The 14,379-nt window shown below is 42.7% G+C and overlaps 1 protein-coding gene across 4 annotated transcripts in view; it reads left to right on the forward strand.

Annotated features, from left to right (window-relative positions):
- The window catches only part of triob (trio Rho guanine nucleotide exchange factor b), a 112,585-nt gene extending 98,318 nt beyond the window's left edge, over positions 1-14,267 (forward strand). For 2 of the 4 annotated variants that reach the window (XM_026185036.2, XM_080307808.1), the window contains 24 exons: positions 1,759-2,045; positions 2,126-2,296; positions 3,256-3,351; positions 3,679-3,827; positions 3,997-4,063; positions 4,163-4,266; positions 4,394-4,463; positions 4,560-4,649; positions 4,760-4,852; positions 4,933-4,983; positions 5,126-5,203; positions 5,462-5,653; positions 5,810-5,987; positions 6,121-7,019; positions 8,073-8,326; positions 8,449-8,578; positions 8,669-8,696; positions 8,810-8,972; positions 9,199-9,320; positions 9,450-9,528; positions 9,994-10,194; positions 10,298-10,436; positions 10,560-10,746; positions 11,501-14,267. In XM_026185036.2, the coding sequence (XP_026040821.1) occupies positions 1,759-2,045; positions 2,126-2,296; positions 3,256-3,351; positions 3,679-3,827; positions 3,997-4,063; positions 4,163-4,266; positions 4,394-4,463; positions 4,560-4,649; positions 4,760-4,852; positions 4,933-4,983; positions 5,126-5,203; positions 5,462-5,653; positions 5,810-5,987; positions 6,121-7,019; positions 8,073-8,326; positions 8,449-8,578; positions 8,669-8,696; positions 8,810-8,972; positions 9,199-9,320; positions 9,450-9,528; positions 9,994-10,194; positions 10,298-10,436; positions 10,560-10,746; positions 11,501-11,919 (4,247 nt within the window). In that variant the 3' untranslated portion in view covers positions 11,920-14,267. Of the gene's footprint in view, positions 1-1,758; positions 2,046-2,125; positions 2,297-3,255; positions 3,352-3,678; positions 3,828-3,996; positions 4,064-4,162; positions 4,267-4,393; positions 4,464-4,559; positions 4,650-4,759; positions 4,853-4,932; positions 4,984-5,125; positions 5,204-5,461; positions 5,654-5,809; positions 5,988-6,120; positions 7,020-8,072; positions 8,327-8,448; positions 8,697-8,809; positions 8,973-9,198; positions 9,321-9,449; positions 9,529-9,993; positions 10,195-10,297; positions 10,437-10,559; positions 10,747-11,500 lie in introns of those variants that run through there. The other 2 variants (XM_026185031.2, XR_013912049.1) reach the window with 2 other exon arrangements.
- The last annotated feature ends 112 nt before the right edge of the window (positions 14,268-14,379 follow it).

Here is a 14,379-nt window from a genome sequence, read left to right on the forward strand (position 1 = left end):
GATTTCTGCTGTCCCTGTATCGATACATTATTAGCAAACAAAATATCACGATACTACACAGTATCGATTTTTTCCCCCACCCCTATTGTTCTGAAAGGTCAGACTTTGAAAATGGAAACAAGTTTTGGGTCCCACACTCTCGTAATCTTTGAATTCAGGTCTTTTCTGTCCCTTTACCGCACATATGTGAACAAATGGGTCATTCTAAAGAGCTCAGTGAATTGTGGTACAGAAAGAGGATGCGACAAGAAGTCACTCTTTTGTCCTAGATCAGCTTGTAAAGCGGAAACATTTAGAAGCCACAGCAGCTTAACCACAAAGTGTCAGATCGCGGTCATTAAGTGCTGAGGCGCATAGTGTGTAAAAGCCTCTATCAGTCACTTATTGCTGACTCAATAACTAAGTTTGAAGCCTCCTCTGGCATTAACATCAGCAGAGAAATTGCACCGGGAGCTTCTTGGCATGGCTGAACAGCTCCTGTAGGTGTGATGTGTTGTGGCCCCAGTACTTTTGTCCATTTAGATTATTTCTAAGATTAAAAAAACAGTATCGTTTAAAATCCCTAATTTTATGTTATTATTATACGATGTTTGCATGCACTGGGGATGCTTTCATAATTTTTCTATAACTACAGCTCTCCGTCGTGCATAAAAATAGTAGCTGACATGGTGATTGATAATAATTTCGCCAAATAGAGAAAAAAAAACATAGTATAAAACAATCTTGGGATGAAAGTGTGTCCAACAGTACATGTCCACCGTGGCTGACAAACTGTGCAGCAGTGTAATTAATTTCAATTAATTAACATAATGTATTCTGTGGTATCCACTGCTTGTGGTTTTTGTTTTTCTTTCTCTCATGAAATGAGCAGATCGAGAAAAACTTTTAAATCAGGTTGTTACCCTCGGTTGAACTGCTTGAGGATATCCACCCTCATCCTGAGATTGCTCAGATTGTCAGAAGCTTGTTTAGTTGTCAGACTTGTGAGTCTCCCATCAGCATTTTCAGCGAGAGCAAAGGAAGCTAAAGAGGAGGATGGTAGTGCAGTGAATGATAAAGGGTGATACAAGGGCAAACAAATTAAGCTTAGAGGGAGATAAGTAAGAGTAAATGAGCAGAGACAGGTGAGACAGACAGATGGCTGTATGTTTGAAGTACTCAGACAAAGCCTCAAGCATCCCTTTATACTGCGTTATTTTCTCACCGCTCCATTTCTAGTCGAAGAAAAAGAGCTTTCCTCCTACAGATTCCCCGAGGAACCGTCATCACTGTGAGAGGGGGAGGAGGCCATCCTGCCTCCTGCACAGAGCACAAACAAACACATCCACAGTTATCTTTAATATATATTGACTTTATTTTTTTCTTCTCTCTGCCTCTAGGCTATGTTACATATGCATAGAGTTTTGTTTAATGCAGAAATAGATGAGTTGGTGACACTTAACATCTTAACATGAATATGTATGATTTTTGCAATGAGCAATAAATTCGACAGATTTGATTTGGGTCATACTTGCATATTCCAGGACGAGTTTGTGCCAGTGTAAAAGCATGTGTGATGTAAACAAACCTTCACAACAGCACAATCAGATAGCATTAATCACATGGATTAGCTGTCCATTGTTAGTCCCTGATTTGAAAGATCTGCCAGTCAGTGTAAAACTGAAAAAAGTTTGTTTTTTTCTTTAATGGTTGCATGTTCTTTGCGTTTCGTTTGAGTAACACTGGATGTGCTTCGTTCTCTTTCCTCTGTCCATTCAGACACCTTGTCCGTATCCAGCAATGACGCCCTGCAGCCCGGCTCCAGCCAAACGCTGGGTCCTCACAGCTCCCCAGGTCCCAAACGTCCTGGAAACACACTAAGGAAGTGGCTGACGAGTCCGGTTCGGCGGCTCAGCTCCGGTAAAGCCGACGGCCACGTCAAAAAGCTCGCCCACAAGCATAAGAAGAACCGCGATGGCACGAGGAAGAACATGGACGCGATGCCCGGCTCGCAGAAGGACTCTGACGACAGCGCCGCCACTCCACAAGATGAGACCCTGGAAGAAGTAAGACGACGCACTGTAATGCTGAATAACTGTGACCATGTCTGACTCTGAACTACCACTTGTTCTTTATTTCTCTCCAGCGTATGCGCAATGAGGGGCTGAGCAGCGGCACCCTGTCCAAGTCTTCCTCATCGGGCATGCAGAGCTGCGGTGAGGAGGAAGGAGAAGAGGGGGCGGACGCTGTCCCGCTGCCTCCCCCAATGGCCATTCAGCAACACAGCCTGCTTCAGCCCGACTCTCAGGATGACAAGGTGGGGACATGCAGAGCAATCGAGACGCAGTCATAAATATATGATGTACACACAACAGCTCATCATGTGCATCAGCAAGAGAGACAGTAAGATAGATTGAACAGCATAAAGTGGACAAATATTTGAGCTTTTTCTTTGTTTATTTCTGTTTGTATTTGTTCTGTTATTAATCCACATGACTCATAGGCAGCAAGATTTTTAACTTGCTCCTCCACTCACAGCTTAAAATAACAGCTCAACTTTATTTTGGCACTAATAACTCTGCCTGTTTTCTCCTATTTTCTTAATGGTTGCATGTTCCCTCCTTCAGCATTATGTTGATTTCTGTTCTGCTTCTCTTCTGTCCCAGTTTCCCTATCTGTCCATGTGAAACCCTCTAAATGATCCTATCTAGATTTTTCCTTTCTTTCCTTTCTGTCTAATTAAATTCCCTCTGCATGTTTTTTCTTCTTTTTTTTCTTCTTTTTTTGCTGAAGTGAATCCATTTACATGTCTTTGCAGTAGCAAAATGTCTATGACATTAAATGGTTGTGCATTGTGGATCGTTTAAATCTCGCCCTGCCCTTTGTGCCTCCGACTAAGCTCTGTAGCAGAGGCAAACTTTCCGTCCAATGGAGTATTTTTTCGACCAATTATGGCGCGTGTGCTTGAAGAGCACTCCAATCACAGTTTCCCCCTGACCTAAACCCACCTCATAACCCCTGTTTTCCCAAGAATATAGTCTGTGATTGGCTCCAAGTTGGCTCCCAATTAACCCTTTTATTAGGGAGATCACACAAACCAAGTCTTTATTTGGACATGTGGAATATCGAGGTCCAAATCACGACAATGGTGAGCTCAAGTCTCTAAGAATGTATGACTCCTGTATGCATGCAACACCTAAAAGTTCTCCATTCACAGTGTCTTGAAGATTAACCGTTAGTTTTCTTTATTCCTTCCATTTCTTCTCTCTCTTTCAGTCTGCATCTCGGCTGTCTGGCCGTCCCAGTAGCTCAGAGACACCCAGTGCGGCTGAACTGGTCAGTGCCATCGAAGAACTGGTGAAGAGCAAGATGGTGAGATGGATTTCATAAACACTCACAAATACTTGCAAATGAGGCCCACTTGCACACAGAACAATTTTAATAGATGTAGATACAAGCGCACGCTTTCTTTCTGGTGTTAGTGACAGAGAATGGCATCATTGCCAGCAAGTCATCTGTCAAAACTGTGACTAACTATCCCAGCTGTCCTCTGTTCCAACAAATGGGCACTGCACGCTGGCGAATATCCCCAGTATACTCATGCAGACTGGCCTCCACGTATATTATGCTTCATTTCGATAAAGATAAGTAAGTGGAACATATTTTTCTGCCTCTTAATTTCTTAATTCTTTAATTCAGTCACTGGAAGACCGTCCCAGTTCTCTGTTGGTGGAGCAAGGTGACAGCAGCTCTCCCTCTCTCAATCCCTCCGACAACTCCCTCCTCTCCTCCTCCTCACCCATCGACGAGGTGGACGAGCGCAAATCTGGCTTCCTCAAGAGAAGACAGTGAGTTATAAGTCCTGTTGGTGTTTTTATAAATAAAAGCTGCTTGAACCCAGACAGTAAATGATGTTTGTCCTCATTCGTGTGCTTATATGGAGCATTTCTGATATTCATCCACAGCTGAGCGTTGCATTCGTCTTACGTGACAATTTCTGTGTGTTCTTTCTCTCAGTTATGTACTTCTGGAGCTGGTGGAGACTGAGAGAGACTATGTCAGAGACCTGGGATCAGTGGTGGAGGTAAGAAAAGAAGACAATCTGGATAAATAAATTTTCGGACATAGTTGTTGGTCAGCGTTTGCTTGTGCTTCTTACACTTTGGGTGGCTCTTTCTTTCAGGGCTACATGAGCAGAATGAAAGAGGAAGGAGTTCCAGATGACATGAAAGGAAAAGACAAGATTGTTTTTGGAAACATCCATCAGATCTATGACTGGCACAAAGAGTACGCTGGCAGAATCCTTCAGCTGTAGTACCTGCCCCTGCTTCAGGGCATATGCAGCATTATACAAAGAAAATGTCAACATGCTGTTTCTTGGCAGGCTAAATCACATGTCTGTATCCATTCACAGTTTTTTCCTGGGAGAACTTGAAAAGTGTTTGGAGGATCCTGACCGGCTGGGACCGTTATTTGTCAAACAAGTAAGAAATGCACTAGTTTTGCAGCATGATTTTGTTAAAGAGGGTATTACATGTTCTTATCTGTAATATTCTTTTCTGTTTTTGTTGCAAATACAGGAACGGAGACTGCACATGTATATTGTGTACTGCCAAAACAAGCCTAAGTCTGAGCACATCGTGTCGGAGTATATTGATACGTACTTTGAGGTAAGATTGTTTAATCATTTTGCACCTCATAGCCACAGCATGCTATTTGTATTGTATTGTCCGTGTCATGAGTCAGGTCCCGGACATGATAGATTTTTATTTTTCTTCAGGACCTGAAGCAGCGACTGGGACACAGACTGCAACTCACTGACTTACTCATCAAACCTGTCCAGCGCATAATGAAGTACCAACTGCTACTGAAGGTAAATCTTTTTCTGTACAACATAAATTATGATCAACGCAGTCTGAATTTCTCTCCTTACCTCTGTTAACTTCTTCACAGGATCTTCTTAAAATTTCTAAGAAGGCTGGAGTGGATGCCACAGAGCTGGAGGTACAATCGAGAAAAAGCCCAGGATTCAGCACAAAACTAATGAAGCAATAATAATCTGTTGTGTTTTCCAATGAATGCTGTGAAAGTATCATAACTAGATAAGTAGTTTTTAACTTTTTTTTTCTCTCGTGTTCTTCCACAGAAAGCTGTAGAAGTGATGTGCGTGGTCCCAAAACGCTGCAATGACATGATGAATGTTGGGCGCCTTCAAGGCTTTGATGTAAGTCTCCCTTTGGTACCTCTGATAGTGTGTGAATGTTTCCAAAATACATAATACAATAGAGTAAATGCTTCACATTTTTTGTCTTGCTTCAGGCAACTGCCACTAGGTGTCAGTGTGCGCTTGTTTTTGCAGCTCTAGTTTGTTGTCGGATTTTGTGTGTTTTCATTTTTTCTAATAACTTATCCAAAATAAAACTATTTAAGAAAACTCCTTCACCATCTAGAACTTTCTTTGGATTGCCTGTTTGTTTCTCAGGGTAAAATTGTGGCTCAGGGCAGATTGCTTCTCCAAGACACTTTCATGGTTTCAGACCAGGACGGAGGGCTCCTATCCAGGATGAAAGAGAGGAGAGTGTTTCTGTTTGAGCAGATAGTTATCTTCAGTGAACCCCTGGACAAAAAGAAGGGCTTCTCTACTCCTGGCTACCTCTTCAAGAACAGCATTAAGGTGAATACAGCTCACTTAAATAGCTTTGAGACCAACTGTGGACTTACTTTGGATTGTCCCTATTGATCATGAAGCTAAACCTGCTCTATTTTATTTCATATCTATATATTTTTTCTTATCTTTGTCTCTTTACCCTTGCCTGCCACATAACTTCAGGTGAGCTGGTTGGGTCTAGAAGAAAATGCTGATGACCCCTGCAAGTTCACACTGACCTCCAGGTCATCTAGTGGCAACCTGGAGAGGTACACTTTCCATTCACCAAGTCCTGGAGTCAGTCAAGTCTGGATCCATCAGGTCAGCCAGATCCTGGAGAATCAGAGAAATTTCCTCAATGGTAAGAAATTGTTGTGAATACTGTAACACACAAAATTACATTTTTACATAAAACATTTTGACACTCTTGGTCCTTTTAGTTTAAGAGGGCTATTAAGTTGTTAAAAAAAAAAACCTCTTGTCTGCTCCCACAGCTTTGACGTCACCTATAGAGTATCAGAGGAACCATGTGGGAGGTGGTGGGCCAAGCGGTCCACCTAGCAGCAGCAGTACTGCAGGTCTACCAGGAGGCAGCAGCTCCAACAGTACCTGCAATATGGGGGGAGGAGGTGGCGGCGAAGGCAGCTCTGGAGGATCAGGGGGTAGCGCCTCCTCCCTGTGCGGCCCGCGCTCCCGACCATCTCGCATCCCCCAGCCGTCCTCACGCCTCCCCCAGCCTGTTCACCACCATCACCCCCCGGGCCCCGAGGGTCCCGACAGATCAGCAGGTATGTGGTCACTCTGCCACCCACAGCCGCTTCAGTCCCTCTCCTCTAACCCCCGTTCAGGCAACACAGCTAATGGAGAGCTGTTAGCCTCAGAGGTCCCTAAGATGAGGATGCTGGATAGTCCTCATGGAAGTAACAGTAATAACAGTAACAGGCCATCAGGTAGTATGGACAGCAGTGTCAGACAGGTTCTCGGAGGCTCAGAGGAAATGCCGAAGCATCAAATGGCCAGCAGACCACAGATGCCAGTAGCTCCTCTGAATTTTCATCTCAAAAGCCCTCGAGTTGGGACAGTTTCACCTCTGATATTACCTCAAACTCCCGGAGGAGGAGGAGGAAAGGAAGCGTTCGTCCCCACCAGCCCAGCTCATAAAGGCAACGCTTTCTGGGCCATAGTCCCCGCTCTGCCTCCCTCTCCTGCCAGCAGGCCAGGTTCCTTCTCCTACCCCAGTGACAATGGTGGCAGTGGAGGCGACTCTCTGGGCAGAGGAAGTTACGGGACTCCCTCTCATCACCGCCACTCCAGCCACAGTAAGGACATAGATCGCATGAGCACCTGCTCCTCCACCAGCGAGCAGTCCATACACTCCACCCAGAGCAACGGGGTAAGATGCCAAGTCGAGGCCCAGGCTTCAGCGAGGCCTAGAGTACTTACTAGTCACTAACCTCACCCTTAGTGGCTGCCTGTCTGCCAGTCAGTCAACCTGCCGCTGGCTCTGAGAATGGCTTTTAAATTCAACAACTACTACTGCTGCTGAAACACTTGAATGACTGAAGAATAACACCTATCTGAGTGCACTAACTTCACCGACAGTGTGTGTGAGGGAGATTTTTTGCCTTTCCGGAAACTACTAACAGTGTGGATCTGAGTCACAGAGAAACTTGTATCTGCTTTTCAAGACTCTCTCTGAGCTTCAGTACGCATTTGCTTTCCAACTGTAGCTACTAAACATTAACAAGTGCCATTTCAAAAACATGTTATCTCTTTTTTCCGTTAGGTGATAACTTCCAATCTCCTTTCAAAAGCTATGGGACGTTTTTTTTTTCTTTGGTTTTTGAAAACATTAGCACATTTCAAAAAAGCCGTTTCTTTTCTGGTAAGATGGTTTCTCACTTCACAGAGATTAACCTTATGATTGCACAAACAGCGTTTTGTTTTCCGCAACCTGCCTTGTTTGTTTGACAGTACCAACAGAATTTCTTTTTGAAATGGCTTTTTATCTGGTGAGATGGTTTCTCACCTCACAAAGGCTAAAAGCTTGTTTGCACAACCTGCCCTGTTTGTTTCAAAGTGTCTTCAGCACCTCTTCTTGAAAACTCGTCTTTGTCTTTGAAAACATAAAGTTCCTCATTTCATCATCCCTGCCCGGGGGGATCATAAGCTCTGTGCTTTTGTAACTTCTCAGTCTAACTTGTCAGCCCGTTGCTCTAAATACAAACAAGTGCTTTTTCAAAAAAAGAAGAAAAAAAAAAGCATTTTGCACTGCATGCGTTCAACATATTCTCAATTTCATTTTTATACATGTTCCCTGCAATCAAACTATCCATTTGATTGGTGTGAAGTAACATTTCCCTTTTAGACATATGTGCATTTATGTATTTTCATGTGTGTTAATGTGTGCAGTAACTCATGATTTAATGTGTTCTCCTCCTGACAGAGTGAAAGCAGTAGTAGCAGCAGCAGCGTGTCCACCATGCTGGTGACTCAGGATTATGTGGCAGTGAAGGAGGATGAGATCAGTGTGGTGCAGGGTGAGGTGGTCCAAATGCTAGCAAGCAACCAGCAGAACATGTTCCTGGTGTACCGGGCAGCCAATGAGCACTGCCCTGCGGCTGAGGGCTGGATCCCTGGCTACGTGTTAGGACACACTTCATCCTCAGTCACACCCGAGCTCTCCGAAGGCACCATAAAGTAAGCATAAGCAGCCTTCCTTCCTTTTTAGGTTGCCACAGAAAACACGACAGTCATAGTGATTACGATTATGCAAACGTGAAACCTGAAACTTCTCGATTTTTGTTCTTGCGTTTGTTTAGAAAGTCATTATCGTGGCACACAGCACTGCGCATTCGCCGGAAGTCTGAGAAAAGAGACAAGGAGGGCAGGAAAATTGAGAACGGCTACCGAAAGTCTCAGGACAGCCTGGCCAACAAAGTCTCTGTCAAGGTAGAAAAGTGTCACGTTAAACGCCACCCCACCGACATCCACTGCAATTTGTGCAAGAAATCTAATTATGTCTTCAAATTGTCATTTCAGCTTCTGAATCCCAACTTTATCTATGAAGGTACGTGCACGTTGTTGCTTCAGCCAAGGAGCAAATCTTTCCTTGCATTTGGAATAAAAATTCAAAAAGATAAACAATAAGCTTCACTGGGTTTTTGTTGTTGTTGTTTTTAGGTCCCCCAGAGTTCCTCATTCCAGTTAGTGATGCAACATGTGAGAGTGGCGATGCAGTTACTCTGAGGTGTAAAGTTTGCGGTCGCCCCCGACCAACCATCACTTGGCGTGGCCCTGACAACAACTCTCTGAGCAACAACGGACAATACAGCATGACCTACAGGTGTGGGGGGGCTCACTTGAATTTCTTTTATTGATTTTTAGCTAGAAAAATCCAAATCTTACATTAGCCTGTGACGTAAAGGTGCAGATGTGCTGCTAACAAACTCAGTTAACACATTCATGTTGTTAAAAAAGAATATGAAGTCATAATAACTCTGTGCAAATTACAGTATCAGTTTGTGAATTTCACTTAATGCTTTGTTTCCTTTTATTCTCCATTTCTGCAGTGAGACCGGAGAGGCGTCCCTGTGCATCACGGACGCGTCTGTAGAGGACAGCGGCGTGTATACCTGTGTTGCTACAAACATAGCAGGCGCTGTCACCTCTTCTGCCAGTCTTAGAGTGTCAGGTCAGAGTCCTGTCATTGTGTATGTCTCTTGATATTATGCCACGCAGGTGTTTGAAACATTTAAAACATTGATTTTATAATTTTTACATTTGATACTTGAATCATTGTGAATTCACTGTGTTGTCTCAGGAACCCCTGACGATGGCAGCGAACTCCTCTGGAAAAACGGCTTTGAGTCCCAGTACACAGAGATTACTGAACTAGGAAGGTGTGTTTTCCTGTCACGCAGTGCTTCTCGACCACATCAAAGCTAATAAATTAGGAGCAGCACTCATATATATAGTAGTAGTAGTAATAGCAGTAGCGACAGATGATACAAGTGAAGGTATTTAAATGAGGAATGAGTTGCTTATTCCTCAGTAGCTGGTTAGAGAATGCAGCAATATTCAAATCATTTAACACAATTTGTGACTGCATTCACAAATACAAGTTCAAACTTTACTAAGCAATGAGAAACGACATTTTCAGAAAGTGTCACAAGCTTTTTTGGAAATGAGGTTGTACATTGGACAAGCTGATATAGATAATCAACAAAGAAGTAGATTGACATTATACATCCAAGTCCACCAGTCATGATTGGGCGTTATAGTTTATAAATTTGATGTAGGATATTTTTAAAAAGTGAGTCACAAATAAAATGTCTTATTCCTAACTACTAATTTTTGCCTTGCAGGGGTCGGTTCTCAGTGACTAAGCGATGCGACCAGAGAGGGAGTAAACGCACAGTTGCAGCAAAGCATGTTAACAAGAAGCTGTTGCGTCGAGAACAGGTCCTGCAGGAGATCAGACTCCTCCAGAATCTAGACCATCCCAATCTGGTCAAGCTGCTAGACACGTATGAGACAGCCAGCAGCTACGTACTGGTACTAGAGATGTAAGTAAAACGACTGTGACATCTGATCTGTTTGAAAAACATACTTAGATTTGTCTCTAAAAAAAATAAATAAATAAAATGCATGTTGTGTTTGTGTTATCAGGGCAGACCAGGGGCGATTCCTGGACTACATCGTGAGCTGGGGCAACCTGACGGAGGAGAAAGTTGCTTTATACCTCAGAGATATTCTTGAAGCTCTCCATTACCTGCACAGCTGGAGGATAGCACATCTTGACCTCAAAGTAAACAGTTCAACAAACAAAGCATTACAATCTAAATCTTTTTTTGGGGAAGCTGTTGCACTGCTGTTGTGCTTCTCTAGGTCTGATGATTGTGTCCTATATCCTCCTATCCTGCTCCTACAGCCTGAAAACATTGTGGTGGAACATGCGTCCTCCCAGCCAGTGATCAAGCTGACAGACTTTGGTGATGCTGTTCAACTGAACCCCCCCTCCTCTTACATCCATCCTCTTCTGGGAAGCCCAGAGTTCTCTGCTCCTGAACTGATCCTGGGTCAGCCCGTCTCACTGACGTCTGACCTCTGGAGCTTAGGTCTGTAGAGAAATTGTATCTTGCTGATTTTTGCATTAGAGAACCCTTTATGTACTCGAATACACAATCACAGCAGCAGAAACCCACTGTAATAGTATTAAATACACATTCCTTTGTTCTTATTTGTCAGTATGTGCAAAAGGCTGCTTATTGATATTTGACTAAGACACAAAAATAGACAGAAATACTCCCATGCGATACTATCATCTCAATCTCTAAGCCAGGTGCGTTAACACAAGTGTTTCCTCTGCAGTGCAGTCAGTCAGCCTCTCTGGGGATGCAAAGTTCAGTGATTTAAATCCCCAGTCGCAATTTCTACTTGCCAACCGCGCAGCAATCTATTAACTGACTTCAATATTTTGAAGCTTCAAGTGATATTTTACTGCTATGTATGTAGATGATGAGTTTCATCAGAAAAATGTATATATTAGTACAGCGTAAGGGAGTGCAGTGTAAAATGAATGATTCAGTTCAGTTTTGTTTATATGGCATTTATAGGCTTTTTTGTGTTGTAAGGTAAAGACCCTACAATAATGCAGTGAAAGCCTCAACAAGCAGGCAAATTATCTAACAGAGGATTGTTATTGTTGTAGTCTTGGTGCTATAATATTTTAGCAGCTGCAGAAGCTGCTTTTGTGCATGATTGTTTAATATAAAGCTATATTAATTATCAAAGGGGATTTAAAAGTGAGCTGAATGAGTTAATTTAATTTGGCTAAATAACCTGTTGATTGACCAACTGGTTGATTTACAGGGGTGGTGACCTATGTGGTTCTGAGCGGCGCCTCTCCATTCCTGGACGAGAGCCTTGAGGAGACGTGTCTGAACATCTGTCGCCTGGACTTTAGCTTCCCTCAGGATTACTTCCAGGGTGTGAGCCCAGCTGCCAGAGACTTCATCTGCCTGCTGCTCCGGGGCGAGCCAGAGCGACGGCCCCCTGCTGCGTCCTGCCTGGAGGAGCCCTGGCTCCAGCCTCGAGGTTTATCAAGCAGTGACTCAACCTTAAATCCCACACAGCCACCAGCACTGTCACCATCTCGGAATCATTGCGGCACACATCTGGACACATCCAGGCTCATTTCTTTCATCGAGAGACGGAAACACCAGAATGATGTCCGGCCCATAGGCACCATTAAGGCCTTCCTTCACAGCCGCCTGCTCAGCCAGACCTGACAGTAGGTCACCAGGTAAACACGACCAGAAGGAATTTCTTCCACTACTGCTCTTCATTCACTTGATCCTTGTTAGAAGCCTACTGAGAGCACCACCAGCGACACGCCTGCTACAATCCCCTTTTCCCTCACAAAGCCACAAAAGTCCTGCTGCTGCTGCTGCTGCTGCCGACTGACTAACCTCTGCCGATTAAACCCTTCGAACCCCCAAGCCCTTCCCCTCCTTAAACCTGGCATACCGTCACTATGCCTGCACAACAAGCGAACTCTTGGAATCCATTTGAGATTTCAGCAGGGAGAAAACCAAGCTTTCTCAACAAGCCAGCGTGAGCGAGTCTTGCGTTTCGGACAGTGTTAAACAAAGAAAAAAAAAAAGAAGAATACTGTACAATAGGAATATTTCAGGCTGCTTTCGGTTGAACACAATAAAATGTTTTTTGTAACGAGAGATTACTTTTTGTAAATGAAACAAAATGTACAGCGAGGAGACGGAGAACTGTCTTTATTCATAACCTTTTGGAAAACAAAGGGTAGTTGGCGAGTAGAAAAAGTAAAAAACGAAAAGAAAAAAAAAAGGGAAGTGAGATTTGCGTGGTGAAGTGGCACCCATCAGCAGGGTCCTCTTATTCTGGAACAAGATGTAACTACCAAAACCACGTTTTGCAGAAACTTACATTCAGTGCAATAGTTTGCTTTTCTTAACTCTCCCCCGCTTCAGTTTCAAAGGTTAAATCACTTCTGTTTGTGACACTAAGAGAAACTAACTTGAACAAAGCATTAAAACAACTCAGCAAAAAAGAATATCCCGATAGAGCTTCTCAGATTTTTACCTGCATCCGCCTTATATGTAAATAACGTTTTTCCCGCTTTTCGTTCTCATTTTGACGGATTTATCTCTCGACGAACAAAAACGATTCCATCTGCTGAGTTTTAGTGAGTCCCTGCGGACGGACGGATCAAACCGCTACTAGGTTCCCACGTGCAATGTCGCAGCTTTAACATTTATGCAACTATTTATGAAAACTTGTGTTGTAGCCGTATTCTTAAAAAGGCATGTACGTACCTGGTACTGCAATAGATGTATGTATTGTGTTAACTCTTATGTATTAAGTTCAGTATTAATATCCTGCAAAAAAAACAAACAAAAAAACAACAACAACAACAACAACCCTGCAACAAAAGGAGAGTTTTTCCAAAATAATGTATAAAAATGTGTATCTATGAAATATAGGCACTTATGCTTTTATGTCGTCCTTGTTTCGCTTTTGTTTTTTTGTAACAATACCAAAGTTGGCTCTGCTTTGTTCTCCTGCTAATATGTTTGTTTGCTTTTTTAATGACTTGTCATGTTGAGTTATAACAGACCACACTGAGCAGAGGCATATGAGCGTTTACAAAGGTTCCTTGTGGTTTTATTTATTCTTATTGTAATAAGAAGATTGTTTGGTGGTTTATTGCTGAAAAAAATTATATTGACTTGTCTTTTTGAATTATTATTTCTTTTCTTTTTTGTTTTTTTCAAGCCGTGCACAAAGTTATTTGCCGTGTGAGTTTGTTTGGCTCTTGTAGGTAGATACTAGTGTATGTTGCTAGACCGTATTGGTTTATATCTTCACCAAGCAATAGGTCTGGGGTGAAAAAGTCACCATGGACTGCACTGATGAAAGAATCATACCTTCTGGCAGATAATAACAACCCCTGAACCACAGTTTTTTCTGATTAGCATTAACAGGTATCTCCCGTGAAAAAGGTCTGCCAGTTGTTTTCATTTAAATACGATGACGTCTTTAGGTTAAAAAGTTGCTTAAAAACTTCTTTAAAGTGCCAGTCCAGTGAATTAAGTTCGAGAGGTTGGTAAAAATGAAAAACTCGCGTCGCTTCTCGTTTTATTTGAAGGTTGTCAGTTGCTGTCGATAACATGTTGAGTTTATTGACTTGTCTCTCTGGTCTGTAAAGTCTCCGTCTTTCATTTTGTGTCATTTTTATTTATTAATGTGGATAAGGGTTTCCCTGAAACTATCCTGATCATCGCTTTGTCAGGTTACGATCGAAGAGAAACGGTTTCTTGGGAAACCCGCCTGCTCACGATGTAAAGATGTACAGAGAAGGGTCGGGCAGTTCGCCCACACCCGGGATGTAAACCTCACAACTGTCATATTTTAAATACACCTAAAACAAGACTGCAGAAATGTCATCTTGAATGTCTTAGTATGACTTATTTTTACTTTTGCATGTATATTTCTTTGTACAGAAGATTGTGTTTACATGTTACTACGTGTTGTAAATAACTTATTTTGTCCTCTGTTATTTTGCCATTAAACGTACAAGGCACAGTCAGCATTACTGAAACTTTTGTGCGCATATATTCATTCATCTCCACCCCCATGAGAATGTCTGTTATTATTATTCATTCATGATTTCCCATAAGCTTTTGAGGGCTGGAGGGTGAGATAAATCTGTA

Source organism: Astatotilapia calliptera, chromosome 11 (assembly GCF_964374335.1).
Source record: "Astatotilapia calliptera chromosome 11, fAstCal68.1, whole genome shotgun sequence".
NCBI lineage: Eukaryota > Metazoa > Chordata > Actinopteri > Cichliformes > Cichlidae > Astatotilapia > Astatotilapia calliptera.